Source organism: Oryza sativa, chromosome 5 (assembly GCF_034140825.1).
Source record: "Oryza sativa Japonica Group chromosome 5, ASM3414082v1".
Taxonomy (NCBI): domain Eukaryota; kingdom Viridiplantae; phylum Streptophyta; class Magnoliopsida; order Poales; family Poaceae; genus Oryza; species Oryza sativa.
The window spans coordinates 11082532-11092271 of NC_089039.1; the positions used below are offsets into that span (position 1 = coordinate 11082532).

Consider the following 9740-nt stretch of genomic DNA (forward strand, 5'->3'; position numbering starts at 1 on the left):
TTTGGAAAGCTTATCAAGTCTACTTTCCAACGGATCCAATGGCACATCATTCAGAGTTTTCTATCACCAGTAATTGTAAGTTAAAGACATGTTGCACAAGCAGCGGCATCAAAGTTGGATGTGAGCCTTGTACAACATGTTTGGATGGGGTTCTATTATCCCAAGGCCCATCTTGGGTTGGTATGGAGTCTATTTACAGGTTCCCTACGAATTGAAGCCTTCCAAAACAAGAAGTTTGAAGATAAGAAAGAAAAGATTCAGTTTGAACTCGGTTTGGGCTAGCTTGGACATACCTGGACTAAAATGCTTGTTTCTCTCTTGTCTGGAGTCTGTTTTGGACGTGTGTGCACTTGTTGGAAAGCTAACTTCATGACCCAAGTGACGGAGGGGCCAACAGAAACAAACTCCTTCTGGTTCCACTACACGAGCCAAAAGAAATTAACAGTGTTGTAGAGAGGTTTCCATATTGTGTTGTATTTGATTTCTAGTTAGTTTCTAACCCATGTATTTGTAAAAATTTGCTCTTGTTCTTCTCCTAGGTTTTGTGCTGCCACCGCAAAACAAAAGAGAGGGATTGGGAGTTCTGCCATATATTGTTCTTGCTTTTCCTTGTAGGGAATTGAGGGGGCAATAGATCCACTTTTGTTTGGTCGAGTGGATCAACCTATCAAAGCTAGTGGTTTTTGCGAATTCATGGTGAAAGGTGCGTTGCAAGGTAACGTATTATTCATTCAGTTCGTGAGGTTTCATGGTGTATCCGAATCCTACGTCACGAAGGTCGGGCTTTCCAGTATTGAAGTGCTGAACGGTGTACTTCATGCGAAAACAACTTATTTTAAAATATCAGATAAAACTATTTTTAAGTTTAAAATAATTAAACACATTTAAACATATGTTAATATTTTTTATTTTACGTGCTCGTACTTAATCTTCATCATCAGGGCACAGTTCATTGGATGACATGCATGTAACAACAGCTGAGTCCAACAGAGAACGGGTTCGATGTTCTCATACATTAGATATCCCTCTTCACTCCTCACGATCAACTGTCACCATAGACGATCCTACAGCAGTCGTGCTTATCGATCGTCGATCGCCAGGAATCCACTAAAAAGATACTTTCCATATTAAAATATAAGCATTTTTAAGATTCAGACATGGTCGAGATGCTACTTTGACTATCCATATCTATACAAAAGTAATATGTTTTAAATAAAAAGAGTTACATGTTATGATAGTTTGTTTAATGATAAATTTAGTAACATCAATTTTACATGATTGATCTTTTTTATTCTTTTGTTGTTAATAGTGAAAGTTAAAAAAATTTGAATTGTCACTATTTTAAAAATGCTTATATTTTTTTAATCTGCCAACAGAGAAGTGTACTTCAGACAGAAGGCTCTGATAACAACATTCTTCGTCTGCTGCCTGCTGTGTAACGAAGAAAGCGGGTGAACTCATAAAAGCAGATCAATTCTTTTACCTTAGTCACAGGATTGCGAATGAAGTAGATGTAGAATATTATAGCTTTTCTTTTACCTAGTCACAAGATTGCAAATGAAGTGGATGTAGAATATTATAATGCTGTTTGTATGTCATTGGCAATTCCAATAACCAGGTTTGCTGTGTTTCTGCAATATAGAAGCGTCAATATACTGCCCCGGAAAAGAATCCTGCCATCTAAAAGTTATAGAAAGTCGATATGAGGGCAAATGATGTGCTATTATTTCCAAAGTATCAATACATGAAGAAACAATATGACGTCAGCACTGTACTCATAGGCAATATCTCGTTTTTTTTTTGCGTAAACAACTAAGGTCGCAGTATTGCTTATCCACACACAGCGATATATTTCATCCATATGTTATATTACCTATATATTAAATACAGCATGATACATCAACAACATTTGATATTACATGCCAGCATCACAGTTGTGTAGTTATGTATTCTTTTTGTTATCAGAATGCGACAAGCGGAGGTCCATTGACTGCAGTTGGTTCCTGAATTCCTCATTCTCTGCGATGAGACGCTCATACTCGGTAAGCAAACCTTCAGATTGCTTCTGTAAAGCCAAGGTATTCGCTTCAGCTGTTTTTAGTTCCTCAGTTTTCGTTTCTGACAGACGCTTGAATTCTTGCACTTGCTCATTCAACCTGGAAATCTCTTTCTGATATTGTTGAATCTCCTCTACACTCCCATGTTTTGCTTCTTCTAAGGTCCTGCTCTGCTTTGTTACAGCCTCCATGTTTTTCTTCATGGTCCGTAACTCCCTGATATAGTGATGTAGCCGGTCAATAATTAACCCAAGAAACAGAGAGTATCCTGCAAAAGAACAGAAAAAATGTCAACATTCAATCAATCTAAAAGTTAAAATCTCCACCAATATATTTTAGCACAAGAATAACCATATTATGGCACTTATTTCTTGCCTGAGTCCATACCAATCGTTAATTAAACCAAAAACAGGCATTGGAGTATGTTCAACCTTTTTTTGTGGGACCTTGAATACCCAAGTTTACCAGAAATCAACCCAACCAAACCCAAATATGTATGTTATCACTCCAACTAACAATATCAGGAATTTGAATCCAGCCCCACCACCACCCAAAGCCAATTCACCTGACTTCAGAGTTCAGGCCTTATAGGGAACACAACATTCAGTTTGTTCTTCCATGTCTCACTAATAAACCGAATAAGAGGATCAACAGACTACATTAAGTGACCAATGCATATAGAATAGCCTCTCGATGTAACGTATCGAGGACAATGTGAAGTCTTCTTTGAAATTGTGCTCATGTGAAGCCACGGATACTCAGGAGGGGACAAAAAAGTAACACTGGCCTAGAATTAGTGTGGCTCTCTCTTAGTTGTTGACTAGGCATGGCATGATAGGTTAGATTTACACCGCATTCTTCATTGCACAATTGCACAAATGGGTGGATTGGATTTGTGAGGGGAGCAGAGTCAACACAAAGTTCCTTAGTAGGAGACCACAAATATGTCAGCTAAGGGGGTGGGGAACAGCTAAAATTATTTCAAACGCATTTGATATCTTTTTTTTTCCCGAAAGACCAGCATTTGATACCATCGATCTCTGAAGAATAGTGAAGATAGAAGGTCTGTGCTTTTGTAATATGAAGCTTCTCAGTGACAAACTTATGTGATAAGCAATCTTGCAAGCTACAAACATGTACATAATGCACTACATGAAACTCTTAGTCACCATGAAAACAAAAGGCTCAAAAGAAGTTTTAAACATCTGCTCTGACTAGTTACTATTCTAGGATGACTAGTGGTCCTAGTGGATGCTGGCAAAAGTATACATGAAATGCAAAATTCACGTAATGTGCAACGGAATTGAACTATGATTACAGATAGAGAAAATGCTACACTTAGCATATATTATGGTTTAATTCTATTAAAAATGTTAATGAAATATTAAATCTCTTGGGTATGTAAACCGGCAAAATTTGTGAAACAGTAGTAGTAAATTTTAAAACATACTCCAAGTTAGCATCAATAAGTGGGTTTGCAGTTAAATCATGTTTCTTTTTCTTCATTTGACCAGGAAGGAAACCAAACATTTACTTTTTCCTACTTGTTGAGCTTATAGCATTCATTTCCGCAAAGGTGTCAAGGCCAATCTAAGATGTATCAACGTGTCAACATCAAAAGTTATTGTTTCATTGGATATCATCTGACATGTGTACTGGCCGTTTCCACCTGTCTGGTAAGTAGTAACAGAACAGATAAGCTGGAACAATTGAGTGCATGTGGCTTTGCCAAACCAAAGAAGGACATGTCGTCTCAATAATTCCTTTTTATTTAATAAATTCTATCTTGTTTCCATGAGATTAACAACTTCTTGTGGATTTACATCATCTGAATAACATCCATATGGCCTAAAAATGACAAATCGACAATTTCAATTGCATGTTCATGTTTCTTTAATGGGCACAGTCAACCTGTATTCTGGCAAAAGTACAGATCATCAAACAAAAAACTATGGATATGGAAGAGCACAACCGTCAAAACTCAAAAGACAGTAAACAGTCTCAAAATGTGATCTTCTTGATGAAACCTTTGGCAAGAGAGTATTGAATTGTGAATTGTCATAACTTTTTGAGGGACAATAATTGTCAACGTTGTTGGATGAACAATAATTAGATGAAGAACATGCATGTGCAATTGGGGTTAGGTTGTCCTATCAAGACCTTCTGCAAGCAAATTTCTCATAAGCACAATGCAATTCTTTCACGTCTTTCCTAAACAAAAACCTCCAGAACATTATAAGTTTATAACATAATAACTATTATTACTAAACATTTATCGCTCAATTTTCCAATTAACCAGAGATCCCCAATCAACGGGTTCCAATTAGCCGCGGAGAAGAAGAACAAGGGAAGGTGACACATACCCATGAGGGATGCCTCGAGGAGGTGGCGGCTGGCGAGCACCTGGTCGGTGGGCGTGAGCTGGCCGAGATCCCCGACCCGGCGCCGGATCTTGGCGATGCTGTAGCCGCTGGAGCCCAGCACGACGAGCATGGTGGCGGCGACCGTCTTGACCATGACGGGGCCGCGCCCGCGCTTGGCGCGGTCGATGGCGAGCAGCGCGAGGCGTCGGAACGGCGTGCGGAAGAGCAGCACGAGCACCAGCGCCGCCTCCGCGGCCAGCAGCGTGAAGAGCAGCTGGATCATGGCTGCGGTGGCGAGTCCGTCGATCCGTCGAACAGGTGGTGGGCACGGAGGAGGAGGAAGAGGAGGAGGAAATGGGGGAGGAGGGATGTGGAAGCGGGGGGATCTCGAGGAAGGCGATATGGGGAGACGGGATCAGGTCTTCTAGAAGTGAATCCAGCCGAAGAATTCACAATGGACGGCTTCTGGAAGCTGTACTCGGGGCCTCTTCTTTTTGACCCTCTGGCAACAGATCTATAAAAATTATAGTTTTTGGTGAAGTACGGCAGCTGCGCTGCTTGTCTTGCTACGCAGTCACGTTACTGTTGCCCTGTTCATCTGCTTGCTGGCCATTGGATCAGCCCATGCATGTTTCTAATCCGATGCACGACGAGTCTTTAGGTCTTTTGCCTGCTTCCAGCGAACCCATTCCCCATCGTTCTTTCCCGTCCCCTGTACAACCACGCCGCCGCCGGTGGTCGCCTACTCGCCATACGCCCGTCCCATCATCTGGCCGCTAGAGGACGGTAGGAAATCCATATCGCTGTCACCGCCACGGTCGCCGCTGTCGTTGCCGCCGTCGCCGCCGATGTAAATCTCGGCTCACCACGGCCGTCACCGCCGATTTGAGGTCGATTCCCCACCACCTCACTAAACTGTTCCCCTGCTCATCAAAGCCTATCGAAGATCCTTCCCTGCCCCCCTAAAGTTCTACCATTGCCTCCCAACACCGCTGTCACCGCCGTCGCCACCGATGTAAATTTCGGCTCGCCATAGTTTCCACCGCCGATTTAAGGTCGGATCCTCACCACCTCACGAGACTCTTCCGCTGTAAATAGGTGAGCACGGATTGCTGATAGCATCGGCAGCTGCAGCTTGCTCGACAATTCTGGGACAAGCTGTTCAGCCTCTAGGGGCGAAGCCAGGATTTGATATTAGGAGGTGTGGGGTGAGAAGCCATGAGACCGAATAACTAATATTTATAGCAAAGGAGGTCAAATAGTCACCGTCAATAATAATCAATGCGTAAACTAGTCCTTTAACAAAATCTTGAATTTTAGCTCTTTAATAATATCATTGAAAGTTTGAAATAGTCTTAATTTATTGCTAAATTCTTTCAATGTAAACTATTGAATAATCTCACAAATAAGTATTATCTATTTTACTTTGAAAAAGATGAGAAATCACAAACTAATTTTGTATATCATGTTTCTTGCTAATATTTTTACATCTGCTAACTAACTAAAGTGATAATACTTTCAAGCTACACAAATAAACTAGATAAATACTTATCTTAGTTAACCTTAATACAGAGTAAAAACAGGGGATGTAGTGGGGATAGGGGGGTGTTGGCACCCTCCGGCACCCCCCTAGCTGCGCCACTGTCAGCCCCAGCAGCCTCAAGCTCCAACCGAAGCGCCCAATCACTAGAAGGTAATGCCCCTCGATCCTCCTTGCGTGTGGCTATGCTCTGCCGGACTATTTTTGCTGCCATTGCTGATTTGTGTAATGCACGGTTACTGTTACTATCATTGGTAGAGCTGACATAAAGATCGGTGGTTGCGCCGGAGTCGACACCAGATTGCATGTCTCCTCCTCAGCTGCTTCTGAGCTTCATTGCGTTTGCCCGTTTGTATTTAGTGAACTACATTTCTGTAGTGCTTATGGTTTTTAGAGGAAGGCCATTTGAAATCCATGCCTCCTGAGTTTGAGGCTACATTGTGCAATAGTTTGGAAGGGAATTGGATTGTAAAAATAGGTAATTGATGTTTGAACTGATCCTAAAATTACAAGTTAGCACTTTAGCTGTGCCTATTGTTTTTTTTTGCCATAACGTATAAAATGTAGCTGGAACCATTTTTATGTGCTTTCACATTGTTCTCAGATTAGGGGTCGCGTTGGAATTTGGGATTGCTTTTTTTAGTTTTCTTTATGTAATAAGAATTTAATGTACTTCCATTCCCTAATTAGCAGATAACAACAAAAAGGAAAGCACTAACAATATATAATTATCCTTTCTACGCTGAGCAATGCATGGAACAAACTAGCCAAATTGGAATGACCTTTGTTGACCTATTTAAATTAGGCTATCAATAAAGGTTTAAAATACAAACCATCCAATGCCGTGCCACAAGGATCATTGCAATGTGCTGATTGCATCTGCTAATATTATAATGTGTCTTAATTAAGTTTAGCGGTCCTTCCGATAGGCTCTTACAATTGTTATCGTGCCTTTAGCTTCTATGACCTAGGCTATGTATGCTCCTGCCCTCCATGCCTTTCCTTGATTTCTTCCTTGATGTCTAATGAATTGTTCATGCTTTCACACATCCATCTACAGCTCAGGCCATGCATCAATGGCTGAGAATAGTAACAAGAACCAATTAGTTTTGGGTGGGTGCATAGTCTGAGCATCATGCCTGAGTGCAGTCCAATATTATCGCAATCTGCGTGCTGAGAGGAATGATATCTTGAACTAATTATGTGATAATTGCAAGATGTAATACATCTCAACATATTGTACATAATGTCTTCTTAAATTTATACTGTTTGCACGAAGAAATGATGTGCTTATGTATTTGTTAGGTCTACACATAAGAAAGTCAGTGGTCTACATTGCAAATGGAAAGCTAATCTTTAGAATCAGCCATATCATTTATTGAGTTCCTATCAATACATTAGTAGCTTATATATGGAATTATTTATCATTGTTGATTCCCGTTCTACACTGTATTTGGTGTTTATCATGCTTCGCTTTGTCAGTTGGCGACTTGACATGATTGGAAATATTTTTGCCTTTTGATTTCTCTGTGGATAGAATGACATTATTTGTTTATCTGTTTCTTCAGGAATCAAGATTTGGCTTAAATGGGGGAACGATATAAATTCTTTAGTGGAAGTTTCAGCTCTAACACTGACTTGGTATGATGTTGCTGTACTTATCTATTTCCCTCGAAGATCTTCCCTGGTCGCAGCAAGATCCGCCCAAATCCCCCAATCTGTACAAGGTATTTGGAAGAAAATTGGACTATAAGACTCAACATAAACTTCCAGGTTTAACAAATTAGTTATGCCTGTTGTTTTTTATCATGGATTATAAAATGTAGCCGTTCTTTCAGATTGCTCTGTACGTATGATGAGGTTGGCATTTAGGATTGTTCTTTTATTTGCTTAATATACTAACCTCCTAATTAGCAAATCTGTAATAGTAATAAAAAGGAAACCGGTAAGGATATGTGCTTATTCTTTCTAGGCTGAGCAACACATGTAACAAATTAGCCGATTGGAATGAGCTTATATGTCGATAACCTGATGGATTAGTTAGTTGACCTATGCAGCCAATGTGACGTCAACTACAGAGCATCCGGTATTGTGTTGGGAGTATCGTTGCCATCCACTAAATGCATATGTTAACCCTGTAATTTGACCTCACAATTTTTAGTGCTCCTGCCGATTAGCTCTTCATGTGGTTAACCTTCCTGGTACCTTTTACGCTTACGCTTTTCCTTTCCTCCACTCCTTTACTTGCTGTCTCTTTAGTTATTCATGCTTTCTTACCATCCATCTAAATGGTCAGGTCATACAACAATGGCTAAGAATAGTGATAACAACCAGCTGATTTTGGATGGGCGCATTGGATTAGTGTCATCTCTATGTCAAGTCGAACCTATTCTTCGCAATCCAGAACGTAAGCGGAAGGCCGTTGTATTGGACCAACAATTCAAAGGTCAGCTAACAACCGATGTTTCGTACACTCGTTATCTTTTATTTCGATTTCGTGGTGTTACTTTTCTGGCTGTACCAGAACCTGAACTTGCAATTTTGGTTCAGGTGTCTTTTGTGCTGGACAATCAAGCCAATCAACAAGCCATGTTCCAGATGTATGCGCTGGAGACTTTATATCAACCTTTCACCTACCATCAAGGCGAACAATTAGGCGCAGGCTGAGCTTTGCTTCTGATAATGTGCCTATCCCAACCGGTGACGGTCTCTCATCGGGTAGCCCAACACTTCGTGCCGTTGAGACCGTTTGTGGTGAGCTCTCCATTAGACTATGTCCTCTTTAGTTATCTCTCTTTTTTTTTTACGAAAAATAGCAAGACAGCCTCCTACTGTGCTACCATATTAGTATAGATATTAAAAAGTTACAATATTTAGTTCTCTCTCTGAGCTCAATGAAATTAACATGCCTATCACTTTGCGATTTTGGCCATTATCATTATGACCTTACCCTCTAGGTTAGTCCCAGATTTATATTGTTATATTCATGCAATATATTCTGTTGGTCACAGGTTTACCGCATCCACCTCGATGTGTTGCTGCCAAGTCGCGTAAAAAACGCAAGGTAGCTATGATTTGCAGGAGAGAAGAAAGTAAGAAAAGACATTCTACACTAATAACCTTATAGACAAATTTGTTTTGTTAGATTTGTGATCATTTGGCTGTTGTTCCAGGGTTATATGCTGATACTCTCTCCCTTTCATCTCGGTCTGTTCGGCGGCGCAAAATCCCAAATGATAATATTGTACACCAACCACACCATACACAACTACGTCAACATAACCCAACCTCAGCTGCTCAGCCAGGTGGCGATGGTACCTAATTTATTTCTTTTCAATTTTCAATAATGTATTGTGATGACAAGAAATCCTTAATTCTTCTGGTCTATCTTTTTCTTGCACCAGATCATAGGCAGCCATTCCCCGGTCGACACCGCCGTAAGTTCTATTACTTTTTTTCAATCTTACTGTTGTCATATTCATTAACTATTTCTTAGCATATGAGAAACATGCACGCTATGTGTGTTTCGAATATGCCTAGGAGATATATCTCCTCATATTGCCTCAGACTCACGATTAGTTTTACACACCACTCGCCTACAGATGTCATGCTGCTCGACTCCGCAGTTCATCTTGCTGGTTACTCTATGATCAATCCATTGCTTGTCGATGAGGTTTCATTACAACGATAATTACTATGATTCTCGCCGCAGCTGATTCATGGCAGTGATGACTTCCATATGGTAATGATAACAAAGCATATTGTCCATTCCGTTGCTCT

General features: G+C 40.5%; 1 protein-coding gene across 1 annotated transcript; it reads right to left on the minus strand.

The window, feature by feature from the left end:
• Nucleotides 1–1703: 1703 nt before the first annotated feature.
• LOC4338268 (uncharacterized) lies at nucleotides 1704–4790 on the minus strand. The gene is made up of 2 exons (XM_015782387.3): nucleotides 4421–4790; nucleotides 1704–2325 (listed from the first exon to the last, which is right to left on the minus strand). The coding sequence occupies exons 1-2, from the start codon at nucleotides 4701–4703 to the stop codon at nucleotides 1943–1945; spliced, it is 666 nt and encodes a 221-aa protein (XP_015637873.1). The 5' UTR covers nucleotides 4704–4790; the 3' UTR covers nucleotides 1704–1942.
• Nucleotides 4791–9740: the final 4950 nt, after the last annotated feature.

What these genes read in the sequence shown, in the direction of transcription:
- LOC4338268 (XM_015782387.3), bottom strand. Translation starts at nt 4,703, where the DNA reads ATGATCCAGCTGCTCTTCACGCTGCTGGCCGCGGAGGCGGCGCTGGTG. An exon ending in CCTCGAGGCATCCCTCATGG is followed by an intron (nt 2,326 to 4,420) that starts GTATGTGTCACC and finishes GTTCTTTTGCAG; the next exon opens with GATACTCTCTGTTTCTTGGG.